We start from the raw sequence: 24,216 nt of genomic DNA, 5'->3' as shown, positions 1-24,216 counted from the left end.
GGAAGGGGCCCATATCCCTGAATGATCTCATAGAACCTTCACACCAGCCCTAGTCCTACATGAGGGACAATTAAACTTGTTCATTTTTCAAACCACTTTTAATGTGGGTCTCTGTAACAAGCATCAGGACCTATATTCACCTATTTCAGATGTCCACTAAAAAAGATAAGCTGGGAATATATATGACCATAGCATAAGACAGAAAGCAGTAAGCAATAAATAGAGGCACACGTAAAACTTAAGGATGTGTATACTAATCACCTCAAGTCAGGCTGGGAGCTTTCATAAGAGGTTGACGTTTCTGACCCATGACAGACTCCAGACTTTCCATAAGGTGGTAGAGTGCAGGACAGGGAATGTGACTATGTGCTCTTAAGAATCATCCATTGATTTTCCTATCATTTTTCTAGACCTTTTGACTTATTGTGAAAAAAATTATGTGGCTCATGATAAAATTGGAGTGAATAGCAGACCATAAATTATTCAGGGCCCTTTCGTTATCTAGAGCTGCAGTCACTAAGTAGGTAACCACTGGCCACATGTGGCTAATTATATTTAAATTAATTAAAATTAAATAAAATTTTAAAAGTTCCACACACTGGCCACATTTCAAGTGTTCAGGGGTCACAGGTGGCCAGTAGCTACTGTATTGGACAGCACAGATAGGGAACATTTCCATCATGTCACAAAGTTCTATTGGACAGTTCTAGAGAGCTCTAAGAGACAGTATGTGTCTCTCGCCCACCAATACTCCATCTCGCCCTCGGCCTGTGTGCAATCCAAGCCTAGAGACTGGTCCCCAGGCTCTACCACTTCCTACAGAAGATTTAAAAACTGGTAGTGCCAACAGAAATCATTTAGCCTGGTCCCGCCAACAAGGTGTTGTGGTAATAAAGTCCAAGATTCTGTCACATAAGTCGGGTCAGCAAGTCGGCGGCGAAAAGAGGGCTACGTCCCGAACTTGCTGGGAGGAGGCGGGACAAAAAGGCGGGGCGAGAGCCTCGCGCTCCGGGTGGGCGCTGTCAAGAGGCCGGGGGCGGGGCCGAGCGCGGCTGGGCGGGGCGTTGAGGGGCCGGCCGGGGGCGGGGCAGCTGGCGGGTCGGCGCGGGCCCAGCCGTGCGTGCTCACGTGACGGGTCCGCGAGGCCCAGCTCGCGCAGTAGTCCGGGCGAGCGAAAATGGCGGCCGAGAGGGAGCCTCCTCCGCTGGGGGACGGGAAGCCCACCGACTTTGAGGATCTAGAGGACGGAGAGGACCTGTTCACCAGCACTGTCTCCACCCTAGAGGTGAGACCGCGTCGCTGTGGGTGCTGCGCTGCGTCGCTGTCGCTCGTCTCACCTTTCCCCTGCCCCGACTTTTCCCTCCCCACCCCCCGGGTTTGCAAGGACTGTCTAGGGGTGACACCTGTGACGCGAGCCCCACCTCCAGTGCCTGTCAGAGGTCTGTGTCTTGGGCTAAGCGCAAGGCCTTCTCAGGAGAGCAGCCTGCGACCCGAGGGTGCCGACCTAATCCTCTGAGGGGCCGGGACCGAACCGAGAATGGCAGCGGCCCTTTCCCAGCTCAGCTGGCCTTCCTCGGTGTCACTTGCACCTCCTCCTCTTCAAGCCAGGGAAGGGCTTGCTCTGCATCCCAGTAAACCTCCACCGAGCTCTCCGGGGGCTTCAGTAGCCGTTTTGGAGAGGTGCTCGCTTTTCCTTTCCCGAGGAAGGGTGTGCCGCTGCCAGGGGAGTGCAATGAAGTGAGCGCTGAGGGGCAGCCGAGGGGCTGTGGGAAACGATTGGGTGCCCTTTCCCGGGAATGGCTCTTCACGAACTGAGGGTTCCTCTTGAGGGAGCTGTTTTCCATTTGGACTGTTAATTAGGTAAATACGTTTGCCTGTTGTTGTTGGTCTTTAGTTCCTAGACTTTTAAAAGGTCACAGTGTTTATAAAATGTAAAAGTGAAGGCAGGATTAGTCCAGGAAACTACTGTTGTGTATGTGTGTGTGTGATTTTTTTTTTCTAAGTTACCTAGGGAGAAATAGAAACAGATGTCCACTCCTTTTTCCTCTTTTCTCGCTTGATCAGCGATCTCTGAAGCTGTGTGTTCCTGTTTTTGTCAAAGGAAACACCCTCTGTAAACTTTATTGGGCCCTCCTGTATCCAGTTCACATTTGAATTGCTTTGCGTTTGTTGAGAGCACCCACACTTCACAGCCTAATTTTAAGTGTGTGTATGTGAATTAAAAATGTACGAAATTTCCCAGAGGATTGTTTACCATGGGCTGTACTTGCTTATGAAGTACTTTTAATAAGCTTTCTTGGCTTATTCAACTCTGCACCCAATCCATTGGAAATTACTGTAAAAATTCCATTATCTGAAATTCAGTTACCTGAAACTGGAAACCCGGAAACCGTTTTCAGCACTGATCACATTCTGCTAATTGCATGTGCAGTGTCCCAGCCAAACCCCACGTTCCCTCAGGTTATAGGCTTCCTGCAGCTAGTGTTAGTTTCCTGATCCATCTTTGTGTCTCTCACAAAATCTTGAACATGTGTATTTATTAGGTTGGGACAAAGTAATTGCGTTTTTTGCCATCCCTTTTAATAGCCAAAAGCCGCAATTACTTTTGCACAAGCCTAATAGTAAATGTTTGCCTGAGTTAAAACCAGCACCTCCTAAATTAATAAAAATTACTTTGCAAAATATATTTTTGGGGATTAGTATCCTTTTAGCCCTTTATACTTACTATACAGCTACTTTAACATGTACGTGTGTTGAAAGTGTCTGCAGGATCCTAAGACCTGTATTCCTTTTGGAGGATACAGTTTTTCTACCAGCGAGAATCAGAACAAACTTGATTGACCCTAGTGTGAACTAGAATACTGTGAAGGCTAAGCATTCTGTTGGAGGTCTTTTAGAGTTGAGTAAAAAGAACTATAATCTGTATTTCCCATGTGAATGGAACTTTTTAAAAACCAGAGCGTTATAACCTTTCTTCCGTAAGTCTGCGAAGTTTGTTTATGAATAATTTATCTTGGTTAACGCACGTGAAAGTTGTAAACACATTTGTTTTTGATTGTTCATCTCAGCCCCTTATTTAATATACTCATTTAGGTTACTAATTTTCAGAAGGTGGTGTGGCTATGAGATTTGTAAAGTCAGATTTTTTTTTTCTTTTCAAATTTGGGAAGAATATATAGCAGTATTTCCTAGTATACCAAAACTGCTTTAAAGGAACGTTCTTTCAGTACTTCACTTTTCTTTTAAACAGTGCTTCTCAAACTGTGGTGTGCCAGAGTATCCACAGTATTCATCTTTAAAATGCAGATGGCTGTGCCTCACTGGAAACAGCATGTTTAATAAAGTGTTCCAGATCCGTGTTTTGCAATCTTTATAAATAGGGATCTTGTTGAAGTGCAGATTCTGATTCTGTAGGACTGAGTAGAGCCCGATATTCGGCATTTTTAACAAGCTTTCCTGATATCAGTGCCTCTCGTCCATAGACAACATTAAGTTGCAAGGCCCTAGGTAATTCTGATATAGATCATCAGTTCTAGAACACTAGAATTTATTCCTCCTATTTGGCTGTAATTTTGTATGTTAACCCATTTTTGACTATTGGCCCCTTCCCAGACTCTACTAATCACTTACTTTCTACTTCTATAAGATCGACTTTTTAAACTTTTACATAAGTTTAATCATTTGAAGAGTTGCCAGACTGGTTTCCCAAAATGGGATGAGTTGGAGGCACTTTTTAAAAAAATTATTTTATTTTTTCAAGTTCTGGGGTACTTGTGTAGGATTTGCAGGTTTCTTAATAGGTAAATGTGTGCCATGGTGATTTGCTGCTCCTATCAACCCATCACCTAGGTGTTAAGCCCAGCATGCATTAGGTCTTTTCCCTAATGCTCTCCCACCCTCCTCTGACAGGCCCCAGTTTGTGTTGTTCCGAGTTGGAGGCACTTTAAACAGTCTGAGGTTAAAGGCCTGAAGAACAAAAGTGCAAATAATAAAGGAGAAAAGAGAACTGATGTAATAACAGATTAAAAGATAATATTCAGAAGACTTATAATGCCTCCCTTCAGATGATTCTTAGAGGAGGGAATAATAAGTTTATTTCACTTGAGGGTATGTTATATCAGTGAAGATAGCATTAGGCAGCTAGGGATGCTGGATGGACTAGAGATGTAGCTTTGGGAGTCTATCTTTTTTTTTTTTTTTTTTTTTTTTTGAGACGGAGTCTCGCTCTGTCGCCCGGGCTGGAGTGCAGTGGCCGGATCTCAGCTCACTGCAAGCTCCGCGGGAGTCTATCTTAAATTTATGGAAAACACTAAACCGGGATCTTTGTGGAAATCTAGTCCTCTTCTAGTGGAGTGTATGAACCAACAGAAGTCAATATAATAAATACAACCATGTGAATAAATACCTGCTATACCAGGTGATATATGTGTAATTAAATATCTGCACAAGGTACAGAAACAGGTGATATATGTGTAATTAAAATATGCACAAGGTACAGAAACAGTGTAGAAGACTGGAGTGACTTGATTGTGTGGAGATGATCTTTGAGGCCCTAAAAGTGGTTGAGAATTATCAAGAGAAAGTAGAATACGACGAGACACTTTTGATAAAGAGGAACTGAGAACAAGTTTAATATCTGCTGTTCTAACACAACAGGTAGTAAAAGTGTATGTAACTTGTTTTCTTTTCTTTTCTTTTTTTTTTTTTTTTTGAGATGGAGTGTTGCTGTATCCCAGGCTGGAGCGCAGTGGCTCAATCTGGGCTCGCTGCATCCTCTGCTTCAGCCTTCCAAGTAGCTGGGATTACAGGTGCACACCACCACACCCGGCTACATTTTGTATTTTTAGTAGAGATGAGGTTTCACCATGTTGACCAAGCAGGTCTTGAACTCCTGATCTTGTGATGTGTCCACCTCGGCCTCCCAAAGTCCTGGGATTACAGGCCTGAGCCACCGTGCCCGGCCTTGTTTTCTTAATTCTGTTTTCTAATCCTTGGGCCTCCAACTTTAAATGTATGAATTTTTTGAAAATTTCATTATGAATTATCTATGTTTCAGAGGGAAAAATTTGTGAACAGGTATTTAAATGCATTAAGCATGGAAAATTACTATAAAGAGATTTGTGAAGAAGCATGATTCTAGTTGACCACTTTCTCTTGAAACCATTAAATTTAAGAAGTTTTGAATGAATTATTTTTAGATCCTATAAAAATATGTTATTCTATGAAGTTGCTTGAGAGAGGGATGCTCAACTTTTCTTGAAGAGATTTTCTTAGCCTCTTTCCAGCCTCTGGCAACCACTGATCTGTTTTCTGCCTAAAGTTTTGTCTTTTCTAGAATGTCATATAGGTGGAATCATACATTATGAAACTTTTAGAGTTTGGCTTTCTTTAACTTAACATAAAGCATTTGAGAGTCATTAAGTTTGTTCTATGTATCAGTTGTTAATGACAGTTTGTCTGTTGATCAGCCGAAGGACATTTCAGTTGTTTCCAGTTTGGGGTATTTATGAATAAAGCAATATAAACGTGTACTTACAGGCTTTTGTGTGAGCATGAGTTTTCAGTTTTGCAGCGTACATACAAAGTAAGGTGGCTGGGTTGTGTGGTAAATATAAGCTTAACTTTAAATAAACTGCCAAACTATTTTCCAAAGTGGCTGTACCATTTTTCATTGCATCAATGACTAAGAATGACAGCTTTTCCATATCCTTGTCAGCACATGTTATTATCAGTTTTAATTTTAGGCAATGGTGAGCTTAAGGCTGGTCTTGCTAACAAGAACTGCATGTGACATTTTTAGGAATTTTATGAACTAGTTAATAAACCGCCGTTATTACAAGTTAAATACAATGAATTTAAAATTAAATATATACATATGTAAAGTTTATAAATGTATAAAATTTTTATTAATGTTATAAACATGTAAAAATAATAAATATACAAAACTCCTCACTAATTTCTTTACTACATTTCCCTATTACCTATGCTCTTGAGATTAATTATGTCTGTATGGTGGAAAGTATGTGTCTTCCCAACTCTACCACAGAAATCAGCAAAAGCTAAAAATCTGGATGTTCTCCTCTGCAGATCTGATTGCTAAACATTTGCCAACACACCACTGACTTTTAGCCATTCTAAGAGGTGTTTAGTGTTACCTCGTGCCTTTAATATATATTCCCTAACGACTAATGTTGCTGAGTATCTTTTTATGTACATAACATCTGAATATTATCTTTTTTGGTTATATGTTCTTTTACATATTTTGCTTATTATTTTATTTTAATTTTATTTGAGACAGAGTCTTGCTCTGTCGCCCAGGCTTGGAGTGCCGTGGTGTGATGTTGGTTCACTGCAACCTCTACCTCCTGGGTTCAAGAGTTTCTACTGCCTCAGCATCCTGAATAGCTGGGATTACAGGCCCCACGCCCAGCTAATTTTTGTGTTTTTAGTAGAAACAGGGTTACACCATGTTATCCAGGTGGGTCTCGAACTCCTAACCTCAGGCAGTCCACCCGCCTTAGCCTCCCAAAGTGCTGGGATTACAGGTGTGAGCCACCATGCCCGGCCTATTCCATACCCGGCTTATTTTATTTTATTTTATTTGAGATATTTTATTTTATTTGAGATTTTATTTTATTTTATCTGTTGCCCAGGCTAGAGTGCAGTTGGTACAATCTCTGCTCACTGCAACCTCTACCTCCCGGGTTCAAGAGATTTGCCTTCCTCAGCCTCGCTAGTAGCTGGGATTACAGGCGCCCACCACCACGCCCAGCTAATTTTTGTATTTTTAGTAGAGACGGGATTTTGCCATGTTGGCCAGGCTGGTCTTGAACTCCTGACCTCAAGTGATCTACCTGCCTCAGCCTCCCAAAGTGTTGGGATTACAGGCATGAGCCACTGCACCTGACCTGTTTTGCTCGTTTAAAATACTGAATTTTGAGAATTATTTATTCTGAAGTTCTGAATTTTTTTTTTTTCCAGTCAGTGACTTGTGTTTTTTGTTTTTTTGTTTTTGTTTTTTGTTTTTGTTGAGATGGAGTCTCGCTCTGTCGCTAGGTTGGAGTGCAGTGGTGTGATCTCAGCTCACTGCAACCTCCGCCTCCCCAGTTCAAGCGATTCTCCTGCCTCAACCTCCCGAGTAGCTGGGACTACAAGCACGTGCTAGCGTGTCCAGCTATTTTTTTGTTGTTGTTTTTAGGAGAGACAAGGTTTCACCATGTTAGCCAGGATTGTCTCGATCTCTTGACCTCGTGATCCACCCATCTTGGCCTCCCAAACTGCTGGGATTACAGGTGTGAGCCACCGCGCCTGCCTAGTGACGTGTGTTTTTGTTCGATTAACAGTATCTTTGTCAGAGCGGATGTTTAACATTTTGGTAAAGGAAAGCTGTCTTTTCTTTTTTTATTGATAGTATTTTAGATGTCACATATATGAAATCCTTTGCTAACTTTAACCCGCAGTCACAAAGGTTTTGCTTTTAGTTTCTTCCAAACGTTTTATAATTTTACATTGTACATTTAGGATTCATGTTGAGTTAATTTTTGTATAAGATATGGGTTGACATTCTTTTTTTAAAATACAGATATTTAATTATTCCAGCACCATTTGTTGAAAGTCTAGCCTTTCTTTATTGGGCTTTTTCAGAAATGAACAGACCATGTATGTGTTGTGGGTTGACCTATTTCTGTATTGTTTCATTGATCTATTGAGAATCCTTTCCCAGTCTGCACTGTCTTGATTACTTAATCTGAATCTTGAAATCAAGTCAAGTGACTCCTCTGACTTTGTTATTTTAAAACTTGCCTTGGCTATTCTAGTTCTTTTGCTTTTTCTTACAATTTTAGAATCAACTTGTCGATTTCTACTGAAAAATCCTGCTGAGATTTTAATTGGGATTGTGTTGAATTAATAAATTAGTTTCAGGAGAATTAACCCATTAACAGTATTGAGCCTTCAAGCTAAAAGCATAATCTGTCTATTTATTTAGTTAGATCTTACTTGATTTTCTTTCACTAATGTTTGTAGCTTTTAGCACACAGATCTAGCACATATTTTGTTATGTGCTAGATCTGTACGCTGAGTATTTCGTATAAGTTTTTAGTGCTTTTGTTTCTTTACTTTCTGTATTTCCCCTTTGGTTGCATATTGACCCTGTATGATAGCAACTGTTCTAAACACTTACTAGGTTTAGTATGTTTTTGTAGTGTCCGATGATTTTCTATGTAGATAATCATATTGTTTGTGATTGGAGTTTTATTTCCTTCTCTCAGTCTTTATACCATTTTTTTTTCTCTTGTCCTAATGGCTGGGTAGGACCACCAGTGTAATATTGAATAAAAGTGGTGATAGTGAATATTCTTTCCTTTTTCTGAGAGTTTTTATCCATGAATGGATGTTAATTTTGACAAATGCTTTTTCTGCATTCATTATGATAATCATATAGCTTTCTTCTTTAGTTTATTCATAAAGGTAGATTATATTGATTTTTTTCTTTTTTTTTTTTAAGCCCCACCCTCAGAATGATTTTCAAACTGATTCAAAAAGGTTGAATCAGCATTGCATTCCTGGGATAAACCCCACACAATCATAATGTATTTATCCTTTTTATATATTGCTGGATGCAATTTGCTAGATTTTGTTTAGGCTTTTATGTCTATGTTCATGACAGATATTTGTGTTTTCTTTTTCATATGTCTTTGGTTTTCATATCGGAAATGCTATCTTCATTAAGTGATTGGGCAAGTGTTTCTTCTTATTCCATATTCTTGAAGAGGTTGTATGGAATTAGTCTTACATCTTCCCTACATGTTGATAGAATTTACTAATGAAGTCATCTGAATTGTAGTTTTGTGTGTTGGAAGGCTTTTTTTTTTCTTTTTTGAGATGGAGTCTTGCTTTGTCACCCAGGCTGGAGTGCAGTGGCGCCATCTCGGCTCACTGCAAGCTCCGCCTCCTGGGTTCACGCCATTCTCCTGCCTCAGCCTCCTGAGTAGCTGGGACCCACCACCACGCCCGGCTAATTTTTTGTATTTTTAGTAGAGACGGGGTATCATCATGTTAGCCAGGATGGTCTCGATCTCCTGACCTCGTGATCCACCTGCCTCGGCCTCCCAAAGTGCTGGGATTACAGGTGTGAGCCACCGTGCCTGTGGGAAGGGATTACAGGCGTGAGCCACCACGACTGGCCTGTGAGAAGGCTTTTAATGACAAATTCAATTTTTAAAATACAGGACTACTTCATGGTGAACTTTGGAAGTATGTATCTTTTAGGGAATTTATCCATTCAGTCTCAGTTGTGAAATTTATGGGCATACTGTTTTTCATAGTACTTATCCTATTATCATGTCTGTGGAGTTTGTGGAGGGTAAACTTTTCTTTTTATTGATGATACTGGTAATTTACATCTTCTGTTTGTTTATGTATTTTGATTTGGTAGAGGTTTGATATCCTCTTAGGATCTTTTCAAACAATTAACTGTTGCTTTCATTGATTTTTCCCCCTATTGTTTCTGTTGTGAATTTCATTGATTTCTGCTCTTTGTTTTCTTTCTTCTGCTTGCTTTGTGTTTAATTTGCTCTTCTAATTTTTTTTATTAATTTTTTTTTTTTTGTAGAGATGGAGTGTCACGCTATGTTGCCCAGGCTGCTCTTGAACTTCTGGCCCCAAGTGAGCCACTTATCTTGGCCTCCTAAAATGCTGGAATTATAAGTGTGAGCCACTGCACCGAGCCTGGTTTTTTAGTTTCTTATTAAAGTAGAAGTTTAGATCATTGTTTTGAGACTTTTTTCTCTACTCTTGCTGTTTAGCTATGTATTTCCCTCTAAGCACAACTTTGGCTACATTCCACAAATTTTGATACTGTGTTTTTGCTTTCATTCAGTTTAAAATAATTTCTAGTTTCCCTCGTGACCTCTTATTTGATCTGTGAGTTATTTAGAAGTATATTATTTAATTTCCAAAATTTGAGGATTTTCCAGATAGCTATTACTGATTTCTGGTTTCATTTGGTGATGGTAAGAGAATGTTTTATGCCTTTCATTTTTTTAACTTGTTAAACTTTGCTTTATGGCCCCAGAACATGTTCTATTATGATAAATGTTCTGTCTGCACTTTTGAAAAGAATATGTAGTCTGTTTGTTGGGTGGAGTGTCCTATAAATGTTAGGTCAAGTTGGTTGATACTTTTCTGTCTTTCCCTGTTACCTATTTACTTGTTTTATCAATTACTGAGAGAAGAGTGTCGAAGTCTCCAAGTATAATTGTTTATTTTTAATTTTTATTTCTTGTTTTAGTTCACTTAGTTTTTCCTTTATGTATTTTGAAGCTCTTTTGTTACATAGATGCTTAGGATTGTTTTGTCTTCTTGGTAAATTGACCCTTTTATCCTATAATGTCCCTTTTTATTGATGATAATATTTCTTATTCTGAAGTGTACACACTCTGATGTTTAGCACAACAGCTTTCTTGTAGATTGTCTGCATGACGTATCTTTTTTATTGTTTTACTTTTAACTTATTTAATATGTCTTTAAAGCAGGTTTTTTTTAGGCAACATATGTGTAGTTATTTTTATATCCAGTCTAGCCATCTGTGTTTCCTAATGGGTATGTTTAGGCTATTTATTTAATTACTGATGTGGCTAGATTAGATCTACCATTTTATTTGCTTACTGTTTTTCTCAGTTTTTTTCCTTTTCTCCTTTCCTGTGTATTACTTTATGTTTATTAGTATTTCATTTTATCTACTGGATATTTGTTTAATATCATTATATTTAAATATATTTTTTGGTGGTCACCCTGCAGCTTAAAATATACATACCTGAGTTAGTATTATATACTTCACGTAAAATGCTAAGCTTTACAACCACATAGGTTCATTTACCTTCCCTCCTTTATGCTTGTAAGTCATTGCTGCCCACACCAATAGCATAGTTTTGCAGTTGGCGCCATCCTCAGGAAAAGTCAAGACAGAATACAGGAAAAAAATGGCAAAACGGATGGATCCTTGTAAGGATGGGCTATTTTTTACATTTTGGCTCCCTCCTTAGTCTGCCTGCTATTTTTTTACTTTTATATTGTTGCTTTTTGTATTCTATCCAGAATTTTTAGTGTCAGTCTGTGGGGGAGGGAGGCTTTAGTGGTCCTTGTTGATCTTGTTTGGAATCCAAAGTGCCACTTTTTAATTGAAGAGATACTAGCAAAAAATCTTAAAGTTTTTTATCCTGCTACTACCAGGTGATGGTGTGGGGGAATAAAGGAATATTCATTTAGTAAGAATACAGATGTCTACTCAGTTGTATATCTTGGACAACTGTAGTTCTGATCATGCAGAACCTGTGCCACAGGCAGAGAAGCCATCAGTATTCTTTTCCACCATCACTTTCTCGTTTGGCAGTCACTCTCCATACTCCTTTCCATCCACTAGAAAGCAGCTCTTTTCCTATTCAGTAGGAACCTGGAAGAGGCATGGAGAGGCACAACAAAGATAAGTAGGTTTTTACAACCTTTAAAAAGTGACAGCTCTCTTGGCTGGGTATGGTGGCTCACGCCTGTAATCCCAGCACTTTGGGAGGTCAAAGCAGGTGGATCACTTGAGGTCAGGAGTTTGAGATCAGCCTAGCCAACATGGTGAAACCGCGTCTCTACAAAAAATACAAAAATTAACTAGGCATGGTGGTGCGCGCCTGTAGTTCCAGCTATTTGGGAGGCTGAGGTAGGAGAATTGCTTGATCCTGAGAGGCAGAGGTTGCAGTGAACCAAGATTGCACGACTGCACACCAGCCTGGGGGACAGAGCAAGACTGTCTCAGAAAAAAAGAAAGAAAAAAAGTGACAGCTCCCTGGCAGTTGAGCAGGGCACTCCAAGCTGCTGATTGTTGGACACTCGAAGGAAGTAGATTCCTCATAGTCTCTCTGTAGTGATAGGACTGCTCCCCAGCAGCCTCTACTTGAGTTGCCCACTGCCCACATCATTCCCATTGTGCAGTCTGCTCTTGGGCTCTGGACTATGAGGTGAAAAGGTTGTTCTTGTTATATAAACATGTTTGTTTTTCTTTCTTTGTTTCTGGTGTCAAAACTATGAGTACCCAAGGTATTAGCAATATGAGCATTCAGTTATGATAAGAATACATTATACATTGCGAATAGTTTATGTGTATTATAGCTGTATACTGTATTATAATCTTTACTTCAACGGTCATGTCTATTTTAAAGAACTTAAGAGGAAAAATAATCTGCTTTATTTATTCAGATATTTGCCATTTTTGTTGCTTTTCCTTTACCCAAAGTTTGCTCTTGTAGTTTTTCTTTTTAGCATAAAGAATTTCCTTCAGCATTTCTTTTTGAGCAGATCTGTTGGTGATGAATATTCTTAATTTGTACTTCATCTGAAAACTTTGTTTCACCTTCAGTCCTGAAGGATGTTTTCACTGCTTATAGGTTTCTGGGTCAATAAGTCTTTCAACACTTTGAAAGTGTTCTTCCACCGCGTTGTAGCCTTTGTGATTTCTGATGAGAAATCCACAGTTGTTTGAATTGGTATTCCCCTGTGAAAACATGTTGTTTTTTCCAGCTGCTTATATTTTTTCCCCTATAGCTTCTGTTTTCAGCAGTTTGAATCTAACATGTGTAGGCATAGTATTCTTTGATTTTAGCCTCATTGAGGTTTGCCGAGCTTCTTGAATCTGTACATTTATATCTTTCACCAAATTCGGGAAATTCAGCTGCTGTTTCTTTAAATATTTCTGCAGCAATCTTTCATCCTTCCTTCTGGAACATTTTGGTATTGTCCCATAGGTCTTCGAGGCTTTGTTCATTTTTTCAACTTCTTTTCTCAGGAGAAGTTATCTTTGTTATTCAGATTGGATATTTTCTATAGATTTATTTTCAATTGCACTAACTCTGCTCTGTCAATAACAGTAACAGCCCATTATTCTCTTCAGTAACAGCTCATTCTGTTATTGCACTTATGTGGACTTTTTGTTTTAGGTAATTTTTTTTTTTTCAATTCTGACATTTTCTTTTCTTTCTTTTTTTTTTTTTGTAGCAGCTTTCTTCTTTTGCAGCAGCTTCTGTTTCTTTGCTGATAGCTGTCATTTCATTCACTTCAGATATGTTTACCTTTACTTCATACAACATAGTTAGAAATGCTTTTAAAAGTTTTAAAAATAATACATTCAACATCTGGGTTATTTCTAGGTTGACATCTGTTGATTGTAAGATTTGGTCATATTTTTTGGACTCTTTATGACAAATAATTTTGGACTATATCTTAAACATCCAAAATGTTATGTTGTGTAAACTCTGCATCCTGTTATAATCCTTTGGAGACTATTGGGATTTTTTGTTTATTTTTTTGTTTTGTCAGGCAATCAACTTGCTTAGGTTCAGATTACAAATTCTGTTTTGCCTTCTGTAGGCAGTGGTTCTAATCTCAGTTCAGTTTTCAAAGCTTTTGCTTCTTCGGGTCTGTCTCATGCAGGCACCACTCAGGTCTTAGTCTGGGACGTTGACAGTGACCCAAGTATCAATTGAGTTTTCCAGTCTGTGAAAATTGCTGTGCTGTTTGGCTACACGTGTGCTGCTCAGGGTTGACCCTGAGATTTGCACACATTCAGTCTCAGAATTAGGGGATCCCCTTTTCTAGGTTTTTCTCTGGGATTTTCCCCACATTCTTCAGTTTACAAGACTGCCCCCTGCCCCTGCCCCCCTTCCCCCCCTACACATACAAAAATTAGCTGGATGTGGTGGCGCATGCCTGTAATCCCAGCTACTCAGGAGGCTGAGGCAGGAGAATCGCTTGAACCTGGGAGGTGGAGGTGGAGGTTGCCGTGAGCCAAGATTGCATCATTGCACTCTAGCCTGGGCAATAGAGTGAGACTCTGTCTCCAAAAAAAAAAAAAAAAAAAAAAAGCACAAGAATAGTCATTAGCTTATATGAAATATAAATGTCTTGAGAAGTCACATTTTCAGTTTGATGCGATAGAAATTTTAGAATAATTGGTCTTAATTCAACTAGTAGTAAATTCTCTTATAGTAAAGCAGTGCTTTGAACTTCTTGGACATGCAGCATGTTTTCAGGATCTATTGAGTCATGTGGAATTTTGGTATTTGGGTATATCTGCCTCCACCAGGATAAAAAACAAACATGTCAATAACAAAAACAAAATTAGGGATTTTTGAAAATCAAGGGGGCTGGGCGCGGTGGCTCAAGCCTGTAATCCCAGCACTTTGGGAGGCCGAGACGGGCGGATCACGAGGTCAGGAGATCGAGACCATCCTGGCTAACACCGTGAAACCCCGTCTCTACTAAAAATACAAAAAATTAGCCGGGCGTGGTGGCGGCGCCTGTAGTCCCAGCTACCCGGGAGGCTGAGGCAGGAGAATGGCGTGAACCCGGGAGGCGGAGCTTGCAATGAGCCAACATTACGCCACTGCACTGCAGCTTGGGCGACAGAGCGAGACTCCATCTCAAAAAAAAAAAAAAAAAAAAAATCAAGGGACATGATATGGTTTTGGTTCTGCTGTATATGATTGTAAAATATTAAATTTGGTTTTTGTTAATTATGACTTAGTATGACAAACTAGTACCTCTAAAAGGGATGACTAGAAAAGGTTTTCTGGCCAGTGGCGTTGGCACACACCTGTAATCCCAGCACTTTGGGAGGCTGAGGTGGGAGGATCACTTGAGCTCAGGAGTTCAAGCTGGGCAACATGGTGAAACCCCATCTCTACAAACAAACAAAAAACAAAAATTAACCAGGTTTGATGACGTACACTTTTAGTCCCAGCTACCCTGGAGGCTGAGGTGGAAGGATCGTTTGAGCCTGGGAGGTCAAGGCTGCAGTGAACCAAGCTCACATCACTACACTCCAGCCTGGGCCTAGAGTGAGACCCTTTCTCAAAAATAGGAAAAAAAAGATTTTCTTTTTTAAATCTTAAGTGACTTTTTGTTAAGAAAGATGATGAGTTAAAAGTGTGTTATTAGTTCATTCTTACTCTCAGAGGAGGAAATATAAATAGCTGTTCTTGTTCTTTCCTCCATTCTTACCAAGAGAATGTTCTATTTCTGTAGTACATGGTGACAGAGTTACAACAGCTAAACATGCCAGTCCTTTACCTATTATTGTTCTTTTGTAACAGTCAAGTCCATCATCTCCAGAACCAGCTAGTCTTCCTGCAGAAGATATTAGTGCAAACTCCAATGGCCCCAAACCCACAGAAGTTGGATTAGATGATGACAGAGAAGATCTTTTTGCAGGTAATTGTCATGTCTTTATTTTTTAATAATGGTCAATTGCAGTATATTTTCTATTAGATAGAAAATATCTAAAACAAAACTGAAATTCTGTGTAAAGTGTTAGTGGCAGCTCGTGTAACAACTTAGAAGGATGGGGAATTTCCAATCACATCACTGTATGAAAAATGTGCACTGTCCAGAGAAGCAAAAACGTGGTTCTTTCTGGCTGTAAGCATTTGAGAATAAATTGTATATTATAATTTGATTGGGGGCAGTACTTAGATGCAAAAGACTAATGATTGTGATACTCATACTTTGGGAAATAGCAATGATTGTACCTTTTTATTGCTTACAAGTTGTCACAAAGCAAAATTAAACTATGAATTTAAAAATTATCCTATATTTATGTTTGAAAGCTGTTTTAATAAATTGCTGTACCATTTACCATCTGTTCTATTTGACCCACTTTTAGGTGAATAAATTGATGCTTAAGGGATTTGTTTTTGATACAGGGGCAGGATTTGGTGTAGTTCATCCTAACTTAAGAAAAAAAGGACTCTTTTTAACAATTTTCTGCTTTAAAATTAAAATTAATGTTTTAATATTAAAAAGCAACATCTTCCTTAAAATTAATGACACAAAAATGAAAATGGTAAATTTTATTTTGTGTGTTTATTATTTTTTTTTTATTTTTTATTTTTTTTGAGACGGAGTCTCTCTCTGTGGCCCAGGCTGGAGTGCAGTGGCCGGATCTCGGCTCACTGCAAGCTCCGCCTCCCGGGTTCACGCCATTCTCCTGCCTCAGCCTCCCGAGTAGCTGGGACTACAGGCGCCCGCCACCTCGCCCGGCTAGTTTTTTGTATTTTTTAGTAGAGACGCGGTTTCACTGTGTTAGCCAGGATGGTCTCGATCTCCTGACCTCGTGATCCGCCCGTCTCGGCCTCCCAAAGTGCTGGGATTACAGGCTTGAGCCACCCCGCCCGGCCTATTTTGTGTGTTTAATGGCCTGATTTACCTGAACTGGCTTTCACTGAGTTAAAACTTAATATGAATGGATTCTTTTGTGGCTCATAAGCTTGGGATTTTCACACTAAACATTTTAACTCGTAAGATTGGGACTTCACACTAATCTGTGAGATGTGCTTCCCTCAAACCTTGCTGTAGTATTGGCACATTACCCATCTCACATGAAAAAGGAAAAAGAAAAAAAGATTAAAAAATGAATAATTATATTCTCAACTTTCATGGTGGTTCAATATCTGTGTTTTTGTGCAAACATGCTTGAAGATACAATCCTCCATCACAAAAATCCATATAATTTACACCTTGATTCAATCCATGAGAAGTTGTCACTGCAGATGAATTCACGTATTTTATTATATCACAACATTAAAAGTATGATACCACATACCATCATGTTCTCTCTTTAAAATTTTAAGCCACCTAACAACTTAGAGTTAAAATCACAGTTAACCAAAGTTGTAATATTACAGTATTTGTTATTATGTCCTTTCATGGACTTTTTTCCAGGCAATCTTTCAAAGTTGTTTCATGGTATTTGTATCTTATGCTAAAATATGACACAAATTCTTTCTCTATTTATCAAGTACTAATCTAAAATTCTGTGTATTCCTTTAATAGTATAGGGTCATACAAAGAGGTTTTAAATTATCCATTTTCTTAAAGACTCCTTCACCCTATAATCTCAGATTTCTATGTAGATGAGTATGTTTAAACCTTACTGTAACAACAGAACTGTGTCTGTGTGTGTTTGTGTACATGCGAGGTTTTTTTTTTTTTTTTTGACAGTATGCACAGCTGATCAAAGAGTTAGCCAAGTGAGGGCTATACAATGATATTTGCCCACTTAGCTTGGTTAGAATAAAAATTAAAAACAATTTTTAGGTAGGTTCTCACTCTGTCACCTAAGCTGGAGTGTGTAGTGGTCCATGATAGCTCACAGCAGCTTTGAACTCCTGGGCACAAACAATTCTCCCACCCTTGCTTCTCAAGTAGCTAAGTCTACAGTCATGTGCCACCATACCTGGATAATTTATTCATGTTTTGTAGAGATAGGATCTTGCTATGTTGCCCAGGCTGGTCTTGAACTCCTGGCCTCAAACAGTCCTCCTACCTGGGCCTCCCAAATTATTGGGATTACAGGTGTGAGCCACTGAGCCCAGCCAGAAAAATCTTTATAGTGTTTTATTCTACCTAGCAGTCTATACTAAATGCTGTGAATCAAATATGGTGAATATCAGTGTTTGTTTTTAAAAAAGAGAGAGATGGGAACTAAAGAACAATAAACATAGTCATCTGTCTCCTTTGTTAACCTAAAAATAGAAACTTTTTCTGTGATTTAGCTTTCATCTTAAACTCAGCTGTATTTGATAATGACATCATTAAGTGACTGAAGACCTAATCTGATCATTTTTATATGAACGAACGAATATTATGCTTGATTCTTATTTATAATACATTTTAGCAGGTGTAGCATTCCTCCTTCTATGGAGGACTATGGTTCTAGGAAACTGTAATAGGAAGCAGCATATGTTACTGGGATGGTGAAAACTATTGTTCAGTAATGAGAAAACTATACTTGATTTGTTCCTCCTATACTAGAGGAAAGAATATAGATATTACTGTAGTGACATTGACATAATCAGTTTATACATATCTCAAAGCATGTCTCCAAGGAACATTTAATCTTTATAGTTAGCACCTATGAAGCATCTTCCTGAACCTTTAGGTCTGCTTTAAATTAAACCTTGTGAATTTGTAATATATTGGTTTAATTAAGCTAAAAGGTGTCATGAAGAAAATTTAAGACAGATTATATATTAGTATGTTGAATCTAAATCCTACAGTTTTTGAATGAAGCAGCCTGTTAGTGTAAATAACACAAAACTCAGTATCAGTAAAGTAAAATGTGATTAAAAAGTTTAAATGACTTCATCTCTACTGATTTCTCAGTAAAGTTACTATCTCTCACAATATTTTGCCTGTGAGTCTGTTGCCAAATAACAGTGTCTCTTTCAGATTCTGGGGTTTTTGTTTTCTTTGGTGCTTGTTGTTTTGCTTATTGTTGTAAAGATCTCACACTTGTAGCTTTGATATACTGCTTTTTTACTTTATCATATTACTCATTGGTTTCATTTCTTTACAAAAAGAGTAATAAATACCAGCAATCATCACAGCCTGAAGTAGCGTATAAGCTTTATTTTGTTTTGGTAGGCTTATCTGTATCCTGTTTCAACATCTATAGTCCATTTTCCTTCTTCTGGTTACAGTAGTTTGAAAGATTTTCAGTTATTGATCATTTTCGCTTTTAATATGAAAAAATAAAGAGATCATTTATACTAAGTAAGGATCTCATCAATATGAGATTACCAGTAAGCATAGCTTGATAAAATGTTGACATATATAACCTTATTTCAGGTAAATATGCTATTACTGCTATACCTTGAGGTATTAAGATTAAAATGGTTCACTGACTATCATTACCACCATCTTGAACCTCTAAGAATCTAAGAACCTCAGGTTAGAAACCACTGGCCTGGTCCTGTGTTTTCCTTGAGGTCCTGCCTGCCTTTCCTAGTATCAATTCTACAAACCAGCAAAGTTGTGGTTTACATTATGGCCATCAATTGTAATTTTCCCTTTCCTGGCTCTGCTTTTTGCATATGCTATTATTCCATTTTCATTGAATTCTTCCTTCATTTTTTCTCTACCCATTTCAGTCTTCTCAGATCTATTTTGTAAACTGTTCCTGATTTTTGTCTCCTGTCTCAACTCAAATTGTAGTGGTTGTTCTGTGGCTTATGTAGCAATTACATGTTCTATAACCTTCTTTTCATTGTTTGCCTGGCTATTATTTACGTCTTTTATTATTATTTAACATCCCACATGCTTATGTCTTGTTTTCCCCAACTAGATTATAAACTCTCTGAGGGCAGGTATGATATTTTACATTTTTGTGTGTTTTTCTGTTGCACTTAGCAGAATGTTATGTAGCCTGTAGACATTCAGTTTATTGATTTGGTTTGATTTTTTAAAATTATTAGTATTAGATTTTTCAAGTGAGTGGGCATTTTAATTTAAAACCTGAACACCTGTTTGTTTTGTGTCATATTTGTGTATCCAGTTAATATCCAGTAATCTTTAGCAATTAATTGCTTTAGATTACTAACTTTGTAGCTTTTCCTAACCAGTTTTTTTTTTTTTGAGACGGAGTCTCACTCAGTCGTCCAGGCTGGAGTGCAGTGGCGCGATCTCGGCTCACTGCATCCTCCACCTCCTGGGTTCACGCCATTCTCCTGCCTCAGCCTCCCCAGTAGCTGGGGCTACAGGTGCCCACCATCACACCCGGCTAATTTTTTTGTGTTTTTAGTAGAGACAGGGTTTCACCATGTTAGCCGGGATGGTCTCGATCTCCTGACCTTGTGATCTGCCCGCCTCGGCCTCCCAAAGTGCTGGGATTACAGGCGTGAGCCACTGCGCCCGGCCTCCTAACCAGTTTTTAATCCAAATTAAAATAGTTGTGGGCGGACTTCCACCATCAAATTTGTGTTTATATGTATAAAATAATCATAATATTAGTGTAAATAAATATTTGAAAGCTAAGTTACCACAAGTATAAGATGTTACAAATCCAAACACAAATGTGGCATCATCTACATCATTGCTTTTCTTTCAGCCTTATCCCTACCACTAGTATAATTAAGCTAACTTAATAGGATTCTTTCTAAAACCAACAAAGTTACAGTTGATTTTAAAGTTGTGATAAATAACTAAGGAAGGATGCATAAAATTCCTTTATCACAATTATTTTTAAATGACATTATTTTTTATTTGTGGGTAATATAAAAATATTTGTTATAATCCATTAACTGCTATGTAGAATATTGGGGGTTTGCTTGCCAGTGTTCTTAACTAACTTGTTTAATCTATGTCTAGAAGCCACAGAAGAAGTTTCTTTGGACAGCCCTGAAAGGGAACCTATCCTATCCTCGGAACCTTCTCCTGCAGTCACACCTGTCACTCCTACGACACTAATTGCTCCTAGAATTGAATCAAAGAGTATGTCTGCTCCCGTGATCTTTGATAGATCCAGGGAAGAGGTACAGGAAAATGTATTCTAAATTAATATGTAAATATATACCTTTTTTTTTCCCAACCCAGCATCACTCTGCTGTTAGTCAGTTCTAATCAAAGCCTTTCAGACATTTTGGGAAAAGAATTTTGGACTAAATAAGTTATGGGATCTGGCTTCCATCTCCCCCACTCTACCCAGTGACCTGGGCATATCATTTACCTTGTTAAGTGAAGGAGTTTGTCATTTCTGATTTTATGATAATAGTGTGTGTTTCTCTGGGTTTCTCTGTTGGTCAGATGATATATAAAAGTGCTTTGAAAACTGTTAATCACAATAAAGTGATATTTTGTGTAAATTTATTTGATAAAATTTGTAATAAATACTACTAATACTTAAAGGTTGCTATTGAAAAAGACGGGAGAGGCCGGGCGCGGTGGCTCAAGCCTGTAATCCCAGCACTTTGGGAGGCCGAGACGGGCGGATCACGAGGTCAGGAGTTCGAGATCATCCTGGCTAACACGGTGAAACCCCGTCTCTACTAAAAAATACAAAAAGTTAGCTGGGCGAGGTGGCTGGCGCCTGTAGTCCCAGCTACTCCGGAGGCTGAGGCAGGAGAATGGCGTAAACCCAGGAGGCGGAGCTTGCAGTGAGCTGAGATCCGGCCACTGCACTCCAGCCTGGGTGACAGAGCAAGACTCGGTCTCAAAAAAAAAAAAAAAGAAGGGAGGATGTATATCAGTTAAACGTACATTCTTATGATTTGGCAGTAATTTCTGACAAGATGAATTGGGAAAATAAAAATATGGAGGTTATTTTAATGGCAAAATTATATATTTAAAAGTCATTCATGGAAATAGTGTCATTAAAATGACCATGATTAAATAACCACATACAAAAATATGAATAATCTCGCAAACATAATATTAAGGGAAATAAGGCATAAAAGAACACTGATGTAATTCTAATATATGAACTTTAAAAACAGGTAAAACTAAGGTGCAGTGTTAGATGTCAGGGTAGTGGTTATTTTGGCAGGTAAAGAATGGGTTGTAACTGGAGGGGAAGCATTAGAGGGCCTCCTGAGCTGTAGTGATGATGCTTATTTATGATCTAGGTTCTGGTTACAAAGATGTGTTCACTTTGTGAAGATTTATTGAACTGCACACTGAAAATTTATATACTTTTATGTAATGATTTTTTAAAGTTTTATTTTAAAAATATCTGTACAAGAAGACAACATTGAAATAAAACAATTATGGTTCAAAACACTTTTCATTTAGATACTGTTAGACTATTAATAATTGCCTTGAAAAATTTGCAAAGTTGAATAATCTCTGAACTTTGTGCTTGAGAATAACAAAGCTTTCCTGCAGAGCTAATGTGTGAATTGCTTATTTTTAATGGCATTTACAAGGGCCTCTCTGAAGTCTCGACATAGGGTTATCATTTTTCCCACTTACTGCTTTTTCATTGAGGTTTATAATGCTTTCCTTGGCCTCCAGAAGAACATGTGTTTATTAGATAATTCGAGAAATCTTGATACTAAAGTTGCTTTTCAGTATAATCACTTCTGCTGGTATGTAAGGTTCTACTGATAAAAGTAATGAGTACCTACCTCCTTGGTATTAAGGGGTAGAGATAGAACTTTGAAAAATGCTAGTATTAAAATTAATTAAGGAGATAATTTTTTAGTAATCTGAATCTGAAGATTCAGTATATAGAACAAAAAATCCCACAATATTTGTACAAAAAGACTAAAACATTTTTTTCTGCATCTGAGGAATTAACACAAGATTTTGGGCTGGGCGTAGTGGTTCACACCTGTAATCCCAGCACTTTGGGAGGCCGAGGTGGGCAGATCACCTGAGGTCAGCAGTTCGAAACCAGCCTGGCCAGCATGGTGAAACCCTGTCTCTACTAAAAATACAAAAATCACCTGGGTGTGGTGGCAGACACCTGTAATCCCAGCTACTTGAGAGGCCGAGGCATGAGAATTGCTTGAACCCAGCAGGCAGAGGTTGCAGTGAGCTGAGATTGAGCCAGTGCACTCCCACCTGGGCAACAGAGTAAGACTCTGTCTTTAAAAAAAAAAGAAAAACTTGTTACTTCTCCAGATGGTCTTTTTCGTGTGTGTGTGTGTGTGTGTGTGTGTGTGTATTTTATTTATAAAGTCAGGAAATGTGAAAGTTTTTATTGTTTTTCAAAAATGGAGTGCTGAGTGGCTAAATTATTTGTTGTGACAGTGACTGTTACAGAAAATAGATGATAAAAATTAGTGTAATGACAATAATTTAAATTATAATTTTTAATGCCAAAAAATAAATTATACTTTCTAGATTGAAGAAGAAGCAAATGGGGATATTTTTGACATAGAAATTGGTGTATCAGATCCAGAGAAAGTTGGTGAGTCAATATTTATTATATTTTGTATTTGCTTTATATTAGTTTGTTGGTTTTGTATTGTTTTTCTTCATACATCAGTATAGTATTAAATGAGTTTTATTTTTATGCATGTGATTTTAATAGTAGTGTTTGACTTTTTTTGTAGGTGATGGCATGAATGCCTATATGGCATATAGAGTAACAACAAAGGTGAGCTTTTTGTGCTTTTAAAAAAACTATTGAGCCCTCATTATGTGTAGTATAAGGATATGGCTATGATTAAGGTAGAAGTGATCCCTGTCTTTATAAAGGTTATCACCTAATAAAGATTGCCAAGAAGTAGGTACAATGAGTTGTGAGTGGTTTGATTTGTAGTGTTCAGTGAGAGTATGCAGGATGGGACCTAATTCAGACCTCAGGATGCCTAAGCCAAGACATAGATGTGGGAAATGATGAGGAGGAGTGGGGAAAGAAGAAGAATGCTTGTTCCAGGTGAGGAATGTGCTTGTGCAAAAGCCAAAAGTCAAGAAAGCATTGTGCTTTCTAGAATCTCTTAGAAGTGATGCATAATTGAATTGTTTAGCAGTAAGACTTCGTGTATTATGAGCAGCCACATTTTAAGGAGTTTAGCTTCATCCTAAGTATAATGAAGAGCCATTAAAGAAGTTCAGAGAAGAGTGGCACAATTAGGTTTTTGTTTTAGGAATATTTCTTTGGCCTCAGTATGAATTGGGAGGGTCAAAGTAGAGGTCAGGATTTCCAGTTACAGGGACACTGCAATGATTAAAGGATTGTATGCCTTCAAATCTTAAAAGGAGTGTCTGTCACAGCAATTCTAGCTGTGAGCAGTAATACTTTATACTAAGAAAATGGTTCTGGAGATGAGTGAAGTGTCTTCTTGAGTTACCTAGGAGGTAGAATTGACAGGACTTGGATATAAGTGATGAGGAAGGAGAGGGATGCCTAGGTTATTGACTAGAGGGACTTTGCAGCTGAGTGATCCATGGAGAAAGGCAACACGGGCAGGAACACAGTGAGGATGGGGATGACAGTTGTTAATTAATTGGGTAAATATTCATTAAGCACCTACCATAGTGTCAAACTTTGTTGCAAGCACTGGGGTAGAGTAGTAAACAATGCAGACAAGGGTGGCATCTTATAGAACTTTTGTTCCAGCAGGGGGAAATAGGGTAAGTTTGAAGTGCCAGTGAGATTTAAGTGGAGGGGTATTTGGATATATTGGACTGAAGCTTTGAAAGATACCTGGGCCAAATGTAAAGATTTAAGAATTGTTAGCATACATAGAGTGAATAAGATCAGTTAAGATAGAATAATGCAAATACTTTTTTGTCCTATTAAGGTTCTGTAAAATCTATGGTTTAGGTTTTTTTTAGTTAGATACTCTGCATTCTTTTGCAAAGTAGATATATGTGTGTGTTCACAATTATGTATAACTTTAATTTGTGGAATAATTGCTTACTATTCAAAATTTGAAATACCTCTTC

At 38.2% G+C, this 24,216-nt stretch overlaps 1 protein-coding gene and 1 pseudogene across 1 annotated transcript in view; both read left to right on the top strand.

Annotated features, from left to right (window-relative positions):
• The first annotated feature begins 1,070 nt into the window (after nucleotides 1-1,070).
• SNX2 (sorting nexin 2) overlaps nucleotides 1,071-24,216 on the top strand; it is a 58,453-nt gene continuing 35,307 nt past the window's right edge. Inside the window, exons 1-5 of the mRNA XM_033181433.1 lie at nucleotides 1,071-1,285; nucleotides 15,138-15,255; nucleotides 20,191-20,354; nucleotides 22,666-22,732; nucleotides 22,878-22,921. Coding sequence (XP_033037324.1) covers nucleotides 1,178-1,285; nucleotides 15,138-15,255; nucleotides 20,191-20,354; nucleotides 22,666-22,732; nucleotides 22,878-22,921 — 501 coding nt within the window. The 5' untranslated portion in view covers nucleotides 1,071-1,177. The remainder of the gene's footprint in view (nucleotides 1,286-15,137; nucleotides 15,256-20,190; nucleotides 20,355-22,665; nucleotides 22,733-22,877; nucleotides 22,922-24,216) is intronic.
• On the top strand, nucleotides 16,290-16,422 carry LOC117066294 (annotated as a pseudogene).

This window comes from Trachypithecus francoisi, unplaced genomic scaffold (genome assembly GCF_009764315.1).
Source record: "Trachypithecus francoisi isolate TF-2019V2 unplaced genomic scaffold, Tfra_2.0 Lachesis_group2, whole genome shotgun sequence".
NCBI lineage: Eukaryota > Metazoa > Chordata > Mammalia > Primates > Cercopithecidae > Trachypithecus > Trachypithecus francoisi.
The sequence above is the reverse complement of the archived record's forward strand: the minus strand, read 5'-3'. Positions and strand labels throughout refer to the sequence as shown.